This window comes from Momordica charantia (genome assembly GCF_013281855.1).
Source record: "Momordica charantia cultivar OHB3-1 chromosome 9 unlocalized genomic scaffold, Mcharantia_2.0 BLBB01000009.1, whole genome shotgun sequence".
Taxonomy (NCBI): domain Eukaryota; kingdom Viridiplantae; phylum Streptophyta; class Magnoliopsida; order Cucurbitales; family Cucurbitaceae; genus Momordica; species Momordica charantia.
The window spans coordinates 10,251,137-10,270,714 of record NW_028275167.1 but is presented as its reverse complement, the minus strand read 5'-3'; the positions used below and the strand labels follow the sequence as shown (position 1 = coordinate 10,270,714).

General features: G+C 40.1%; 1 protein-coding gene across 5 annotated transcripts; it reads right to left on the bottom strand.

Annotated features, from left to right (window-relative positions):
* Nucleotides 1-8,974: 8,974 nt before the first annotated feature.
* On the bottom strand, nucleotides 8,975-19,271 carry LOC111022225 (membrane protein of ER body-like protein). 5 transcript variants are annotated; one of them, XR_015787231.1, is made up of 13 exons: nucleotides 18,995-19,271; nucleotides 17,003-17,209; nucleotides 16,733-16,784; nucleotides 16,528-16,589; nucleotides 13,478-14,536; nucleotides 11,960-12,680; nucleotides 11,730-11,876; nucleotides 11,115-11,648; nucleotides 10,208-11,030; nucleotides 10,000-10,128; nucleotides 9,805-9,918; nucleotides 9,624-9,719; nucleotides 8,975-9,527 (listed from the first exon to the last, which is right to left on the bottom strand). XR_015787231.1 is itself a non-coding variant. In XM_022299400.2 (4 exons), the coding sequence occupies exons 1-4, from the start codon at nucleotides 19,200-19,202 to the stop codon at nucleotides 14,147-14,149; spliced, it is 867 nt and encodes a 288-aa protein (XP_022155092.1). In that variant the 5' UTR covers nucleotides 19,203-19,259; the 3' UTR covers nucleotides 13,970-14,146. The 5 variants fall into 5 exon arrangements, 1 of the variants encoding a protein (XP_022155092.1); XR_015787230.1 differs by lacking the exon at nucleotides 16,733-16,784 and having other exon boundaries at nucleotides 17,003-17,288; XR_015787229.1 differs by lacking the exon at nucleotides 16,733-16,784.
* Nucleotides 19,272-19,578: the final 307 nt, after the last annotated feature.

Sequence of the window (19,578 nt, the reverse complement as noted above, 5' to 3'; positions counted from 1 at the left end):
GAAGACCATCTGTACTGATATCATGTACAATGCTGAGAGCAAAGGAAAGTGACTCAAAGATCAACTTTGGATGTCAACCAACTCAAGCATGAGGTTGACTATTACTCTTGTTAATTTTTGTTATCTTATTTTCACTAAATGAGTAATTATTAGTAAATATTAAGAGTAAATGTCATAACAAGTGATGGTGGACTTGTTCATTTTTGACATGTTTATATATATTTGAACATTTATCTCGTTGTCTTTGGAGCGGGTGCAAAGATCAGAACAACTTGAAATAGATTTAGACCCGCACATATATTAGTTAAAATAATATTAGAAAAATAATTTTTTATACATTTTATTTTAAAAAACATAAAATAAAACTAGTTATCAAACACCTATTTGATTTTTGGTATTTTGAGAGTGGAAAACCAAAAATGGTTATCATACATGTTTAGTATTTTGTTTTTAAAAAACAAAAATAAGAAAAACCAAAAATCAAAACATAAATGATTAGGAATTTAACTCACGACCTCTAGATTGACTGATATTTCCTTAATTTTTATTCCGTACGATATCCAAAAATTGTGATAATGTCGTATTTACTCCAATAACATATTTAAAACAGAATAAAATCTCTTATTTTTCTTATTTACTTTTTTCTTTTTCTTGTTGCCTCTTTTTTTTTCTTTATTCACCGCTGAGACAAAATAGAAATGTGGTAATGACTATTTATTGTTTATTGTTGTCTCAAATTTCATATTTTAAATTAAAAAATAAATGTAGCTTTTAAATAAAATATTAAAAATTTATATTATATTTAATGTTTTAGATATTTATGATGTATTTTACCCCTCAAAAATGATAAAACTCAAAAAGCTTGAAAAAAAAGAAGTTTTATGAATCCAAAATATATATACACAATTACTTAAATAAAAAGGGAAAATTGACAAAATAAGCCTCCTGTAGGGGCTATTAAGTTTTTTAATCGCCCTTCTCAAAACACAAGTTTTCTAGTCATTTGCTGACATCACCTACTTTGCCAAATGACCTCCAATGCCCCTCCTTACTTGGGTACCAAATTTTAGTTTTCACCCTTACTTGAAATCACTTCATTTCTCTCTCATTATTTTTCGTTGTTTTGCTTCTCTCATCTACAGGCAACTCTCGATGCTTAAACTCCAGCATCTATCGGTCTTCCATTTCTCTCTTACTATTAGGGTTGTTTTGCTTCTGTCATCTACAAGCCACTGACTGTTGATGCTCGAACTCCATTATCCATCGGTCTTTGTTTTGAAATGTTTCGTTGGCCTTGTTCGCATATAAGTTATTTATTTGTTTGTTTACTGGGTTGTTGATTTTTAGACGTGTAGGGAGAGAAGTTGACGGACAGGGCGTGATGGCAAGAAGGAGATCGTTAGCGCGTTAAATGGATATGGATAGCTACTTGGAGGATGATTTAGATCGAGATCGTTCATGAGCGAGAGCGAGATCAAAAGCGTTCATGATCGAGAGCGAGATCAAAAGCTTTCATGATCGAGAGCAATATCTGATCGAGATCAAGAGCGTGCATGAGCTCGATCGAGAGCGTACAGCGAGAGCATGCATGAGCTTGATCGAGAGCGTACATCTAGAGCGTGCATGGGCTTGATCGAGAGCGTGCATGAACGAGAGCGAGAGAGATGAAAAGACGTGAAATTTAATTCTTTTAATTATTGGTTGATGTTCTTTAAATTAAAGGCTGCATTTATTTATTTTTTTATACTTATTCAATTTCAGTCTATTGAGAATAAATGGGTGCAGTGGAAAATAGCAGCGAGAGTGCAAAATAGATAACGAAAGAGATCGTGAATAAGCTTGAACGAGAATGAGCTTGAACGAAAATGAGACGTCATCGTGAACGATTAACAGCACCATACGATAAGTGGATAAATGTGGAAGAAATAGTAATAAGTAAGCGACCGTGATGATAATAAGGATAAATTTTAGAAGTACAACGAAAATTATCACGAACAAGAATGAGCGTGAAAGAGAACGAAGACTGTAGGATATTGAGAAAGTAAGCACTAACAACAAATAATTAATTAATTAAAGTAGCAAACAGGGGCTTCATCCATCCCATTACAAAAGTTTTTTTTAGTAGCTTAAACAAAACAACAACCATAAGCGACCACTAGAATGAGATTTTAAAAATTATTATTGTTACGGTATCGGCGAAGACGGGCCAATAACAGAGCCACCCTGTCCTCCAGACGAAGTCGTTCCTCCTTCTCCTCCTTCAGCAGTCCCTCCAGCAAGTCCCGCGTTTCTTCAACCGGGCTAACTTATACCTCGTGTTGTTGAGCTCGTGTTGAATTCGACGTAGCTCTCTCCTGAGCTGTTCGTTTTCTTCCCGTGCGTGTTGAAAAGGACCGTTACTTGGCACTCCGTTCTCCGTGAAGAAGAAGGGATGGTTTGAGATAGGACTGGTTGCTCCGTCAGAAGAGGAACCGTCCGACTCGTTAGATGTTGACATGTTTGCTTCCGAAAAATAAATGTTAGATACTTCTAATCTGGATGTCGTTGTTGTGTACTTTGTGGTATCTATATATAGAGAAATTTGGTTGGTTTCATGTGAAGACAAGAGAAAATTGAAAAAATAATTAAATCGAAAATTGGGATAGCGGGTAGGAAGAGTAATTAATTACTGCATTGGAAAGGTGGATAGACAACTGGGATTGAGGATTTGAAAGAGCGCATTAATTAACCATCCTCTTACTAACCTCTTAATTATAAGATAAGTGGGTATGGATACATACGTCTAGAATGCGAGATAGCGAGAAAGAGAGAAATCGAGAATGCGAGAATGCGAGATAACGAGAAAGAGAGAAATCGAGAAATTTAGAGAGCGAGATAGCGAGAAAGATAGGTTATCGTTGCGATAATATAAATATACATGGAGAAGAACGATAGCGAATGAGATCGAGAGCATAACATTGAGACAGCGAGAGCGAGACAAAGACAGCGAGAGCGAGACAACGAGAGCGAGTCAAAGAGAGCGAGATAGCGATAAAGCGAGACAGATTCCAGATACTGAAGAACAAATATACTACTACAGAAATTGGGTGTTCTCATAAAGGAACTGCCCTATCTGATTGACTTACACCGTCCCCCCATACATGCATGCAGATGTCTGTGCCTGCGTAATTGGGTTAGTACATGTCTTTCTATTGTGACCCGATGTACCGCATCGAGAACACTTGTTGACAACACGACACTCACTGGTTGAGGCGATCCGTTGCATTCTACGCTGGCCCGCAGGTTTAACAAGTCGTGGTGGTTGGACGGGAATAGGCTGGTAATTAGCTGACCTTTTCCATTCCGACATGTGGCCTACCGGTAAGATTGGTTCGGCGTAGGCACCAATTAGGGATTCCACACTGTAGCATGGATCGATCAACGTGTGGCAATTTATATTCTTGTGCCTCGCTGCTGCAATTGCGTGCGAACATGGAATGCCCATGTACTGGAACTCCATGCATGTACATGACTTGCATTCAAATCAACCGTCCCGTCCAAGCCACCGTCCTCAACATGAAACATGCACCAGTCGACTAGTTTGACTGTGTAGCGACGAGACTTCTCAAACTCTAGTATAAGTCGCTCTTCTGCATAGTCTGAATGAGAGGTGTTTTGGGTGGACCAGTGAGTCCTTCTTTCGTGGAACCATCTTTGTAGCAAGTCGCGAATAAACTCGACAATCTTAGTGATAGGTAACTCTCTAGTGTAACGACCCAGAATTTCCCGCACACCTCTAGGTCACATTAACTACCCAACTAATAAAATTTAACCCCGACTACATCCTGCCAACTTCCTATGCAACAAACATATAAAATCAAGTTCCAATCCTCATCAATTTAGCGATAAATCAATCTCATAGTATAACATTCAACAACATTCGTGAACCACTTCACGAGGCAAGTTTATTTCTCAATCTATATGAATCTAAATAAATGGAATGAAACTCAAATAGGCCCATATCCTAAAGTGAAACTAACAACAAGGGAAAAATCTCTCAATTATTCAAATACAAATAAACCGTTTATTGGCCGTAACATAAGGCCTTAAAAAATGACTTAAACTAAACAGGAGTAACTAAGCAGCCTATGGTCCTCACTCGTCATATCTCCTCCGTCCCATCACCATGGTCACCCACGAGTCCTTCACCTGAAACAATCATTATAGAGGGGGGGTGAGTATATAAAATATACTCCGTAAATAGCCCTCACCAACACACACACACGTCATGCTCAACTATATCAAGAAACATTCGTAATCATGTTTTTCAATACATTATGCATTTAAACATATACGCATTTCGTAACATATTAGTGAGAACCACAACCAGGAAACATGTTAACATCCAAGCTCTAGTCTCCCTAATATTACCAGTACCTCTAAGCTTATCTCAGTTATCATACCCTTCCACAGCTATCTCCTTCAAATAGAGTCGGCCCCTAACCATTTATACGCAGAGCCCCGACCCTGCTGCATCGGCCCTCGACCATTTATACCCGAGGCCTCGATGTCTTACAATCTATTGGCCCTTGACCATTTATACCCAAGGCCCCAATAGTTCTCCTTTCGAAAGACTCCTCGCATCGACCCCCGACCATTTATACCCGAGGCCTCGACGCTCATCTTTATCCAATATTGGTGTATCGAGCCCCGACCATTTATACCCGAGGCCTCGATACCCAATTAGTGACGTATCAGCCCTCGACCATTTATACCCGAGGCCCTGACACTCACCCATTCACTTCGTAACTTTCATAACTCCACATATCATTTCTAGCCTCCAACCAGGATTTCAGTACTACTTCCCTAATAACACCAACCACCACAAAGCCCAACAACAACACAACCACTAGTAAGATTTCAATGCATCACGGGTCTCAATGACACAAAGTTTGACAACAACCAACCTGCTCACACCATAGCGCACACAAAGCTTCAACAAACAACCCTATGACATTCTTCACATAACATGCTTTTCACAACATAACAAATCCTTATCACTTCCAACCAACCATACAATATCAGTAAGTTCCTAAAGTTGCAGACAACAAACATGAATACCAGTCATATACATATCCAATATATAAAATAACCGCAAGTTACAATAACAGCATCGACCTCACAAACCTATCCAACAATTAAAATAATAAGAGAAACATGTTTATAATGTAAAATCAGCAAGAACAATTTCTATTAACACACATCAACGCACACACCTGCCCCGTGCTACTTACCCACAACCTCGCCCTTAAGTTTTGCGTCGACCTCACCCTAAGCACACCAAAACAGAAAATACAGCACGTTAATACGCTATTTATCCTTCGAAATTAACTCTAAAAGGGTTCGAATGACGCATTACCACCAAAACCGACTTCGTATATATGTGCGTCACCTGGATCTAACTCGCCAAGATGTGGGTAGACTAAATCGAACTTCGAACGGATGTGGGTCACCGTCAAACATCCTAAACACCGCTGTACGTACCAATCCTGCCGCCGTTTCGCTGCTGTACCGCCGTTCGCGTGCGTCGCTGCGAGGAGGGGCCGCGCCGCCGCTGGAGCGCCGGGAGTCGCCGGCCGTCGCTGTTCGAATGCTGCGACGGGAAGGTTGCGCCGCTGCTACTCAACCCATGCGCAGAACCGCCGCGACGTCGCACAACGCCGGAGGAGGGAGCCTCGCGCCGCCGCTCGGGATCGCGGGATCTGCTGCAGAACCCGCGCGTTCGCGCCGTCGATCGCCGCCTGAAGGCCTCGCCGCTCGTGGATCTACAGTCCGTCTCCGCCGAGTGGTTGCTGTTCGTGGAGCTGCTACGCCGCTGTCGCCGTCGGGGTTGCCGGAAAACGGGAATGGGTTGGGGAGATGAAGAAGAACAAACGGGGGGGGGAGGCGACTGGGTTGAAGGACGAGAAGAAAGATAGGGTTCTTTTTTTTTATTCTTTTCTTTTGTTTTGTTTTAAAACCAATTTTTTCCTTCAATGAAAGCCCAATCATCCAAGCCCAAAGAAGAAGGAGTCCATTCCCTTAAAACAAGACCCAACATACAAAGTTCGGTAAATATTAATTTAATTGGATTTTTAGAGCCTGATAAATATAGATAAATTTAATTAACAATCAATTTAATATTAAATGAAAAATCTCCTGTTTCGAGACCAACTAACCTGAGGGACTCGGGGCGTTACATCTAGCCTCTTGAAGGAGGGCATTTACCGACTCAGCGCTGTTTGTCGTCATGTTTTCATATCTTCTACCAACTTGGTAGCATCGGGCCCACCGTTCTACTCCAATTTCTTGTAAGTATTTGGCAAGTGAACCCGATCCAACCGATAGTATCTGGTTCCAGTAGTACGTGAACTTTGACTTCCGATACGCATACACTGCATCCTGATACAATTTGTCAAATGCAGCATTCTTGAATCGAGTCTTTATGTTTTTCCCTAGGTGATAGGTGCATATAGCATGGAATGCGTCCGGGAATATCTCACTTGTTGCATTGGTGATACTTACATGTCGATCAGATATGAATACAAGTTCTGGTGGGTCTCCGATCATGTCCTTCAAGTTCTTCATAAACCACTTCCACGATGCATCGCTTTCGTTGTCTACAATCGCGAATGCAAGTGGATATATTTGATTATTCCCGTCCATGGCGACACCTATTAGTAGCACTCTTCTGAACTTCCCCTTCAAATGTGTGCCATCAACCATAATTACACGTCTTGTGATTCACTGAAACCCTCTAATGCTGGCACCCAATGTCATGAATAGGTATTTGAAGTTATGCGAACCTTCAGTCTCGATGTGGAAAATAGTACCCGGATTCTCTCTTTTTATCGCTTCACCGTACGCATGGAGATGCATGTAGGAGTCCTCCGGTCGGCCCCTAACAATAGCGTATGCTAACTCTCGTACTCGATGGGCCTTGTCATAACTTATGTTCACCCCGAACTCTTTACGGACATCCTCCTTAATATGCTTTATCTTGTAAATACGACCGGTTCCAGCAACTCTATCCTTAATAAGATTCGCTACGACCTAGCTGCTCGCCTGTTTGTGGTCGTGGTTCACAGTGTCAATCGTGCAGGTGTGTGCATCTACATACTTTGATATACAAAATATCGAAGATTTACCGACGGAGTGGGCTGCAACCCTCCAATTGCATGTATTGTCGATGTAGCGAACAACGAACTTTGATTTCGTTGACCTACTGACCTTGTCTTCACGGTTAGATCGCATCGCTGCATTTGACAGCACCATACGCAGGTCTTGTTTTGAAACGAATATCTTCCCCACGTGCAGTTCTGATCCGTCTGGTAAAAGGTTGTACCTTGTGGCCTGTTCTATAGTCACGGTGCTTGCGGATTGAGGTACTAGTATTTGATGATCACCAACATTACCGGGCTCAGTGGATGAGGGTTCTACTGATGGGAAAACATGGTCTGTCAAAGGACTTGCATGTTGTACTTGTGCTGTATTATTTAATTCATCAAATGGGAAAACATGTTCCGTACGAGGACTTGCATGTTGTACTTGTGCTGTATTATTTATCTCATCTGATGGGACGTGCATTACGGAAGGCATGCGTGTCGCAGGGGTGACCAATTCTGAGTCTTGAGTGTATATACAGTCTGAACTGTACATGTTCTACATGTATACGTCGTTCAACCCCCACTCATCTACTCCCGTGGAACCTTCTTCCGGTACAGATTCTCCATTAGGAATGGACTGCTCTCCATTCTGGTTTAATCTAGATGACTTTAGGTCAATGCTTTCGCGAAGGACGGTCGATACAAACAGTGGGACTTTAGAAACCTGTTCTTGGACTAATGCAATTCGGAGGTCATCATCATCCATTACAAACATTGGCGGTGAATCGCATGCCAAGTTGTACGGTACCCTAATTACCAGGTCGTACCCATTCTGGTCGACTTTCATCACTCTGTACAACTGATTTTTCAGTTCTTTGTACGTTACTGTAAGTGGGACAATTATTCCTTTCAGCTTACCGCCGACATACGAATTTGTATTGTCTTCCCACGTACCACCAAATCTTATGAATAAACTTTTACCAATCTCCATCCTACATTAGAAGGGGACAAATACATGGATTTTAGATTATCGAACAGACATGCAGGCCACAGAGTCCTCAAACGGTATCTATTTAAAACGTACCTGCCAGATGGACGATTTCTAGTTCAATGAGTGTGGGATAGTTAAAAAAAGGTGACAGATGTGTTGGGAAGTCTGATGTATTAATCATCGGAATAGTTAATCTAACACGTGAATACACATTAATGATTGTGAGAGAGTGCTTACAGCGTGATAAGGAAGTGTAATGCAATCAATGTCCTTCTGATGCTTCAACAACCGAGCAAGGAGAAGAACAACAACAACAACAACAACTTAATGCAGTGTATGGGGTGTGGGGACATGGGTTAATGAGTTTTTTTTCATATTGGGAAAATTAACAAAATAAAATAAAATTAATGCGAGTGGATTGGTGAATGACATGTTACCATTACACTCTGCCATGCAGTTCAATCAGCCACATCGCATTAAATGCATCTGACGACGTGTGTGAAAAGAAAATAAGTAGAAACGACTATGAATAAAAAACGATATCGAGAGCGAGAATGATCGTGATCATGCGCTGTAACAACAATATCGAGAAAGCGTGCGTCGAGAGGGGACATAACGAAATCGAGATCATGTCAGATCGAGATCGAGTTAGATCGAGAGCGATAACAATTTACTTCAAGATCGAGTTAGATCGAGAGCGAGAGCGAATAACATCGAGAACGAGTTTGATCGAGTTAGATCGAGATGGAGATTGAATTAGATGGAGATCGAGAGCGAATAACATCGAGATCGAGAGCGAATAACATCTAGATCGATTTACATCGAGAGCGAGCTTATAAGACGCAATGGAAAAAAAAAGTTCATTCAAAGTAACATTCATTATGCCAAATTTGTGTCGCATACTGCCTTCTAATGTGCGACACTTCAGACTGAACAAGAGTTTCTAAAGTATTACCCGACACAAGATATTCCAAAAATTTACATGCAAAAATACCACAGTCTATACTACCTTTCTGCCTCGTGTCGGTCGTAGGACGGTATACACACCACAGAGTCTTCCTCAGCTTGCAATCGGTCGTATCCATCAGCCCACATGCGTACAAAAGCGATGGGATTGTATGACTCAACGGCCGCAGGTCTGTCATCAACTTCGACGTAGAAATGTGGCCTGGCAATGAGTTGTACACAAAAATCTCGGACTGGGTCATATCTATCGCAACCAGGACCCAGTGATCCCTGATATAGAGTGGGTTGTACACTACGTCGACGTCCATTCAGGCTGGAATGAAATCTTCCACCTGACCCAGCACGGCATCCATGCACTCCTTATACTCGTCCCAAGCATTGATCGTGTCCTAGATGACCTTCCCCTTGATTCGTGCGTAGGGACCAGCTGCAGCGGCAATAACTTGCTGCATAACAGCAACATCACACACACACAAGACAATCACCATTAGATTTGTCGAAACATAAATATTATGCGTGTTTAAATGAACTACCTATCTTACCATTTGTAATGGGTCCAGGATAGAAAATTTATGAACGCACAGGTGTGGCCGACTACCGAGCTTCCTCATAATGAAATATGTAATGGCAACAGCTTCCTGCACTCACAAGTACAACAGATATGTTTGGTGAAACAGAGTGCAGTAATGGGCTTAGGGTTATGGGATGTGTTGTATCACTTACCGGGTCTTCGACCTTCTCCTTAGGATTGAGGATGTTAATGAAGAATTTCCTGGAATATCCGCTCTGCACATTCCAAGTTGTAGACGGCCGCATTATTTTGTCATTCCCAGGGTCCTGTACCCAACGCATCATCTCCCTAAACTTGGCATCCGAAAAGTTATGCAATGAGTTGTATTTGGGACGAAATGGCCTAACCTGGCTGGCAGGTACGAGATCCACATCCACCATCTTTTGCTTCTTCTTCCGCCGACGCGTGTCCTCTGGACTGAATGGTTTAGTTTCCGTCCGCTTACACTCCGTCCTTGTTTCGTCGGGATACGAAACCTACAAAACACAAGGAAGAGGCAATTTTTTTTTCTGTACGTAGTTTGTTAAGTTTAGAAAAGGGTGTGCAGGACCATACCTCGGTTTTCGTGGCCGACTGCTTAGGAGCGGTTTTTTGTTCAGTTTTCTTCCGCTTAGTGGGTTCGTTAATAGCGGAACCGCTGACAACAAAGTGGCTTCTCGAGGTGCCGTAAACCGGATTGTGATTGCTTTTTTGCCATGAGGGGGTTCTTCTCCTTAGTTAGCTGGTGCACGATGGCCAACGGTTCAGGAATTTTCTCTAACTGGAGGTTAGTAGAACCCACGGGATCACTCGGTTGAGGGGTGGGGGGGTTTTCAGCTAGTGTAAGGGTGGGAATAGGTTGAGGGATGGGAGTCGTATATGCTGGTGTAGGTGTGGGAATAGGTTGAGTAGTGGGGGTCGTATTCGCTGGTATAAGGGCCAACTCAATATGATTGGCTTGACGAGGCTCATGGATCGTGCCACACGGACCATCAATGTTGCTTGAGGCAGGAGGCTCGAAGGTTGGATCGAACGTCGTCTCTGCTTGTAGATCATGTACTATTAGTGGTGTCATTTCGAGTTTCACCATCTCCGTCGAAAGAATGGGTGTCCCCACTGCAACATTCAAATCCACCGAATCGACAATACGTGGGGGGTTGGCTAGTTCAGCATCTTCAAGATCGGATGGGGGTATGGTCATCTCTACTCCATTCGTTGCCTTTTCATGCAACGACGTTTCTACATGAACCACATCATCCTCCTTTCCAGCATCGGAACCTCCAGGTTGATGGTCATCAACATCCCCATCATGCTCGGGGATAACATTGGATACCAATGGATGTGACACGTGGACTGTATCCGACAGAGAGACACCAATATTCACCTCGCGCCTATCGATCTGCAAACGAACTAACGTATTAGCACTTCGATTGAATGAATACATACAGTATACGAACTATACCAAGTCATAGGAAAAGGCTACCTGGCACAATCGTTGAAGCATGAATTTCATTTCACTCAAGTCCGACTTGACCTCCGCCAAATCCGTCTTCACCTCCGCCATGTCCGAAGCTAAAAGATCCAGCCTTCTCTCCACAGCCCTGAATCTATCATTCGATCCACTGGTGTCGTGCCGTTGTGTAGCGCAAGCATCGCGCGACGTCGCTCGTGGTGATTGCCACGTGCTTTGCCCCACATTCGACCGAATAGAAGTACTTGGTCGAAGTACTTTGACAGGTGTCCATTACCCACCTTCAGATGCGGCCTCTGTACGTGGCATATCTGAAGACTCATCCGGCACTGCCTGTACATTCGTTTCCAACGAATGCACATCGTCGAGTGGGAGATCGTCTTTGGCGCCAAAATTGTCGGTGATTGGGGAAGGATTTTGTCCATCATCGCTGTCGGAGGTGGAACACCCAGGCGCATTTAAATCAACCACCTCTCTTTCGTCCAACGGACACCTCTGGTAGTCCTTATCCAGCTCCGTCTTCATGAGTGGATAAGATATGACCAACTGAACGTACATCACAAGAACATAAGGACGTGTAAATACCATTACAACTAGACAACAATAAATATATTATAGATCACTTACCACCGCTGAACCAAGGACCTCCTCCCCCAGATCTTTTGTACCGACGACTCTACTGCACGAATACCGAATTATCCGGGGAATGGCGGTCTCGCTCAAACGATTGACACCGGGAGTGATGAGTGATGGGACAACCTCATATATCCACACCTGAATATAAAATTTCAGTTTAGTCTCACACCTAAAAAAGTTTTCACAAACAAGAACAACTCGTATGCATACGTATTGATTACCTAAAACGCAAGCGGAAATCCCGGTAGGCTATACTTTACTAGATACTTTTTGTTCATTCTTACTTTGTTCTTGTATAGCGCAACTTTTCCATTCATCGCACGCTTCAGGCCGTTAACTGTCCTACTCCAGACATCAGAACCCCAGTCCAAATGGTTGAAGTAGTCCAAGTCATCGACTTGGTTGTACAAGTCGATGTCAACCTTCGACTTGCTCTTGCTCTCTCCCATCATCACAAGCTCCGTGTACAAAATTAATGTCACTTTAACGGCGTCCTCATCGTCCTCGAAATCAGTCTGCTTGTAAACCTCCACAAACTCTTCGAGCAGCATGGAGGCTTCATCGTTGAAGTACTTCCTCCGCAACCTATTCTTTCCAATATTTTTCTGGACCGCCTTACCGGGCAGCCGCCACAATCCCGTTATAAGCATGAATTGATCCTTCGAGAATGTCAACACGTTGCCACCAATTAAGAATCTCATGTTGTCGTCACTGCTCCCAGCAACCTCCCTTGACAGAAAGTGATGAACTACACCACTGCAGAACATCATCTCCAAATCGACAAATCGACCAAATATTGTTCTTCTACGAAATATATCAAGTTGGTCCGCTGTGAGCTTATCCTTGATAAGTCTGTTGACATTGCTCAAGTGAGACATGCTGGTAGTTTGAGCCAGAAAGCGGTCATTCTCCTTAATCCTCAACTGATGGTCCATTGTGCACCTGCAACAAATTGAACAATATATATCATGACAAATTAAGCAGATAGAGAAACGAAAACACGCAAGTAGTTCAAAAATTTAATAATTGAACATGGTACATAATCACGGATTAAGAAGATAGGGAAAGGGAAACACGCAACTAGTTCAAATACAAAATGTAAAACACTGTAATTTTTCTCGATCTCGATGTTTCTCGCTCTCGATTTTGCTCTACCTATTTCACACCCTATAATTGCAAATCAATGGAGCTTCTCTCGTTCTCGATATTTCTCGCTCTCGATCTTTCTAGCTCTCGATGTTCTAGCTCTCGATATTTCTAGCTCTGGATTTTCCAAGTTCACTGTATCCATCACGATGATTCTCGATTTCGCTCTTCCTATTGCACACTCACGATAATTGTAAATCACTGGAGATTCTCTCGTTCTCGATATTTCTCGCTCTCAATCTTTCTAGCTCTCGATGTTCTAGCTCTCGATATTTCTAGCTTTCGACTTTTCATGTTCACTGTATTCCTCGATCTCATTTTTGGCTCTGGCTATTTCAACATCAGCCCCCCCCCTCAGTATTATTGGTTTTCAAAAACACGATTTTATCCTTCATCGATTCATTTCCATGGCGCCGATTACGTATTATTTTCCTCTTCTCCAAAAGCCCTAGATGTGCAATGTAAAAAATCCACAAAAATCGCAAAAGAGACAGACGACCAACGTCGGGGTTGTACAGAACTTACGAACAATAGCTAAAATAGTGGAAATTAAAACGAAAATCTTAACCAATTCGAGAGATAAATGCACTAACCCAAAGTTAACGATGAAATCTCCTTCGTTGTAATCTGCTACCAAAATCACTTCGTCTCACCGCTTGAAGACGACAGAGTCAGAGTTACCTTAAAGAGTCGCAATCGAAATACGAAGGAAAACGAGAACGAGATTTAGAGAAATGTAATTTCAATCGCAGGTGAAGACAGTCAAATTTGAGTCGAGCGAATAATGCTACAGTGTGAGTGCAATAAAGATGGAACGGACGTGAGAAAATTGAAAATTCTGACTATTCGTATTACCCAAGTAAGGGAGGAGGGAAAACTAAAATTTGGTACCCAAGTAAATAGGGACATTGGAGGTCATTTGACAAAGTAGGTGATGTCTGACTAGAAAACTTGTGTTTTGAGGAAGGTGATTAAAAAACTTGATAGGCCCCTGCAGGAGGCTTATTTTGTCAATTTTCCCACTTAAAAAAATGAGAAACACAAAACGAAAAGAATTACCAAATACTTTTTCTTAAAACTAGAAATGAGAAACAGAAAAACCTTACCAACGACATTTACATATCTTCATCCCTTTCAAGGGTCGAAGTACAAAGTTTTTTCATCACTTAATTTAACGAAATAGAATTTTTTGGTCAAAGTATAAACAGATGCAGATTTCTGCAAAACAAACTATCAAGAAGAGCAAAAACTGGCGCCTAATTTTACTCAAACCAGCCATGCTTCCCTATGAGTTCTCCAAGTAGGTCACCTGCCAAATACGATAAGCCGAAAGCTACAACTCCGATTGAAACATAATAAGCAATATTCTTGAAGTAGGTTCGCCATTTTTTCGGTTTCTGAAGGTGAGTTCTCGAGATGGCGAGAAATGCAATGCATGGAAAAGAAGCTGCTGCAACTGCTCCGAGCTTGAGAACTTTGTTGTCGATTGACTCCCGAAATGTGAACGCATAAACCAAAGGAGGAACTAAACCGAAAAACGAGAACGATATGAATGCCATTGAATAATGGAGAAGCCAATGCATTCCTTCAACCATTACTTCTTTGTAGTTCTTGCATCCTCTATTGAGCGTTTTCTTTTTCCGTCCTGCCAACTGTATATGAATTGTTAAATTCAACAACAATAGAACTTCACTGATAATTGGCTACTGCAACATGGGAGAATAGTTAGAGGAAAAAAGAAATCTGTCTTCTAGATATTTTCTACGTTATTAGATTATTGGGATTTCGAATTATATGGTCTTATCATATGAAATTTTTGGGAATTTCCAGTTGGAAATGTTGATGACTACATAATAATATTCGATCTAGATCTTGCAATAGAAAGTGAAAGAAAGTTGTTCTCTTGAACACTTTACTTTCTTTAACTACTTTTCTTGATTACAAAGGAGGGAAATGACCCTTTATTTTTTTTTTCTTTTCATTTTTTTATAGAAAGATGAGCTTTCATGGAGAAGAAATGAGATGATACAAAAGGGAACCCAACAAAAAGAGCAAAAACACCGTCCATAGTAACTAGGCTCCAATCTAAAATGATTAAGCCTAATGGAAAGTTACAAAAATATTTAGAAACAAATGTCAATCCTTAGAACCTAACAATGGATATTACCTCTTGGCTCTTTCCAAGGCCTCTCAACCCCTTTAAACGTACTACTATTCCTCTCAATCCAAAGACCCCACAAAAAGACACACACCAAAGGATATCTGACCCTTTTCGCGAAAGGGTTGGTGTAAATTTAAAAGAATCTCCTCCATTATAAAATGATAATCTATGTTCCAAGCCAAACTAACAAGTAACACCAAATAACTCTTAAAAAATATTCAATATCAAGCAAGAAAACTGACAGCTCCAGAGAATATGATCAAAATTCTCAAATGCGTTCTTACAAAGAGTGCACCACTGCAACCCTAACAAGAACGAAGAACACTTTTGAATACGGTCCAAAGCGTTAACCCTCCCATGTAAACCTGTCAAATAATTTGACATTCTTTTGAACTACCTTTCACAAGAAGGAAACTAAAGGGAGACTGGGAGGAGAAGGATGGGATAAAAGAAGGAAAAGATGACTTACAAAAAAGCCCTTCGGAAGAAATAACAAAGAGCATTCCTCCTCACACAAGCCAAAAAAAAAAAAAAAATCGGCTAACAGAAAAAGGAAGAGCCAAAAACATCTAACGTCTCTTTATTGAGAGATGGTGTTGGAAGCCAAGAACAAGCAAGTTGGAATTATGAGGAATTACATAAAGGCAAGGAAAAAGCAGCAGATTGCATTCTCATGGAGGATAGACAATACAAATGAGGGAATAGAGATCAAAGAGGTCTATCCCGAGCCAACAATCCTCCCAAAAATAAGCGTAGAAACCATCCCTAACAGAACATTTCACAAATGAGATAGCTTTCCAAGGTTTTTAACGTGCCTTTAAACCCACAAATTAAAGCACACTTAATATGGATGAGGACCATACTTACAATAATCCTATCCATAGTGCATTAGACTCGATAGGGAAACACCACAACCACTTAGCCAATAAGGCCTCATTACACAATCTCAGGTTAACTATGCCCAAACCCCATAGTCTAATGGCCTTGACACCACCTCAGACTTAATCAAATGAGAATCCTCATGTTCATCCACACCCTCCCCCAAAAAGTCTCTCAGAACCTTCTCCACAGTCTTGCTAGACCCCTTTACATACCACTCCATAAGACATTCAAAAAAACAAATTAAATATGCATACATGCACACATAATTCATATATCTAATTAAATTAATTTTCATGCACCAATAAGTGCATGATTCATCTATCTAAAAATGCATTTTGAAGATGAATGAAGTAATGAACCTAATAAATCTAGCTTATAATTAATTTTCACACAAAATGTATAAAATAATTGATACGACATCAATGAGGATCAATATAGTACACTTATAAGGTCACAAATTTTTTAATACTCATCAACTATTTGGACCATTAGATTTAATAAACAAAAATATGGAGATAAAATTAAAATTTTAAAAAACATCAACGGAAGCTTGCACAAATGCAATAGTATAGATAATTTAATCCAGACATAATTACTCACATTATGTCTTATGACAAAAAGTCCAGCAATTAGATTTGTCAATGCCAACACCACTATATTCTCTGCAGAATAGCAAGATAGTACAGAATATGAAGTTTAAAGCGATATAAATTATAATGTGAAGTTGAGAGAGAAAGCCAACAATAGAAAAAAGGTATAGAATATAAAGTTTAAATAGACTAATGTGAAATTTAGAGAGAGAGACCTGAAAATAGAAAATTAGTATAGAATGTGAAGTTTAGATTAGAAAGAGAGACCTGCAAATAGCAAAAAATAGTACAGAACATGAAGTTTAAAAAGCGTAGAATGCGAAGTTCAGAGAGTGAGAGAGAGAGAGAGCAACAGAGAGCAAATTAATAACGAATGTGAAGTTTAAAGAGAGTAGAATTTGAAGTTGAGGGAGAGAAAGAAACTTGCAAATTGTAAATTGTAAATTAGTATAGAATGTAAAGTTTAGAGAGAGAGATTGTTTTACCATTGGAAATTTGGGCAGTGGCTGCAGCTGTTACAATACTTAAGCTTGTGGTGGATTCAGTTAAGCCACAAGCCACCATGCTTTTTAAAACCTCTTGCCTCCTATAACTTCGACTATTGATCTGTTCGGTGGCTTCCATAAATCTTCCATCATCACTATTGCTAATGACCACTTCTACAGAAGAAGCTTCATTGCAGCAACTAATATCTTTTTAAGAGAAATTAATTTGTTATCATCACTAGTCTGTGATTCCACCGGTACAAGTTCAACACCCTCAATGTTCTCACTTGTTTTGGACATTGATGGTTCCAAAGACAGCAATATTTAAATAAAGCAAAGGTCAACATGGTATGCTTGCAAGTGATTTCAATATTCAGCTACTAAATGTTGAAGAGTGTTCTTCAAAATTTGGAAAATATTTTAAAGTGTTTTTTGGAATGGTAAAAAATGTATGAGTTAATCCTATCAAATTATAGGAGATTGTTAGAGAAATAAATAAATTTGCAATTGCAAGAAATCTTCATTTTAATATCAAGTTGATTTAAATGCAAATCATAGTTGAGATGACCTTAACAACAAAGAGAAGTGGAACTATCAAGTTTGTATTCTATTCCATACACTACTTACAACCTATAATTGATATTCATATAGCTCCATGTACCCCACTGTTGAAGAGGATGTATAAAATTCTGCTGCCATAGTTTATCTCGAGTTAAGAGATTTAAAGACAACGGTGTATGAAGGGGAATTGGTCTTAGAAGGTAAGTTTTGTCTAGTTTTGTTTCCATGTGATAATCATTTCATGTCAAATCTTTTAGTGCGCCTCGAGCTCTAAAAAACACTATCAGAGAGGGATTTAGAATCTTATAGTTAAAGAGTGATGTCAAGCATTGAAGGGATTGTCGAAGCCAAAGGATATAAGTCATGAACATCGGAAGCTCACTCAAGCCACCAGAGTTCTACTCTGTGTAAAGCAGTCGAGTCAAGTGTTGCCCAGGTAACAGATACTGCTCACAAAGTGCTTGTCAATGAATTGTTATGATCCTTGTGATGAGGTAGGGGGAAGCTAGTAGGTTCATGAATCTAGTTAGATCCTCTAAGCTATCTAGGGGTGTTCAAAAAAACCGACAACTCAAAAAACTCAAGCAACCCAACCCATATGATTTGAGTTGGTCGAAAATTAATTTGGGTTAGATTAGATTCACTTTTTCTCAACCCAAGTGGGTTGGTTTAGTTCATGGGTCTACATGATTGATCTGAACCAACCCAACTCACGGTAATATATAATCACAATTTTTATAAATTTATTGTTAACTTAACATTAACTCTTACTTCAAGCTTATTTCTATTTCTAAACCAAATTAATTTTAAACTCAACCTAAATTAAGGGTTAGATAATCAGTTGTTCAGAATAGTCAAATAGTTGGCCATTTTGATTACCTTCAATTATAGGCATGTTTGAAAATCATGTACCCTGCCTAATAACTATGAAGTGTAAATTTCGATTGAAATCCGACGGAACCGAGGCAACTTGAGTTGGGTTCATAACTTAATAAGAATTGTTTGAATTATGGGAATTTACAATCCGAACTATTGGGGTTGGGTCTAAACTATCACAGAACCCAACTCCCTCCAACACCCCTAAAGTATCAATTTTGGCAGCAGATTGATAAGGTCGACCAACCACAAGTTTCCACTCATGAAAGGTTTCAAGGTCAAAGATAACATCTCAATTTTGGCAACATGCTGGAGTACAAAGATCCCCTTTTCAAGGATTTCACGACAGATGGGAAGGTGATGGATCGTGCTATCTTTTAGCTAAGAATGAAATTGAGCTCCAGAATACCAAAACAAATAAATAAATAAAATTACACACTTTTAAAAGTAAAAGTAGAACTCGATTATTAGAACTAGAACCCACCGATTATCCTTTGAATCAAAATGAATGCTCCAAAAAGTGCCCTAATTATAAGAAGCTTCGAACGAACTTACATTTCCTATCTTCTTCTTCGTAGTCAGATTCAACTTCTGTGACATTGTAATGCTTTTGCTTTAACTTTGCTTTACCGGTGTCGGCTGCCGGTGCGGCGGTGCGGTGGTCGTCGAAGAGTCTCCGCCGTTGGATGAGAGCGGCTTCATCTCTCTCCTCCTCCTCCACTGCCACCACCACTGCCTCCCATGTAGCTGTTGTTACTTCCATTTGAACCTAAACTAACTCAGAACGGAGCAATGTGATGTAAGAGGGTGCTGAATTTACGGACGTGTTGATTGATATTTGGACAAAAGTCACTCAAATTGTAAAAATTAATAGTTTTTATTTTAATTAATAAATAAAACTTTAATTGTAGTTTAATTAATCTCTAATGGATCAATTCTAATAATTATAAATAAAAATATGAGTAACTCACTCAAGAAAATGTCAATGTCTATAAAAATATCGATGTCGATGTCTATAAAAATGTCGGTACAAAATAATGAAGATTGATGAAAATAGTTTGAATCAGTCAATGCTGTTTAATTATGTTTTATTGATAATTTATAACCAGATCTAGTCCTTAATTATTTAATTCAATAAA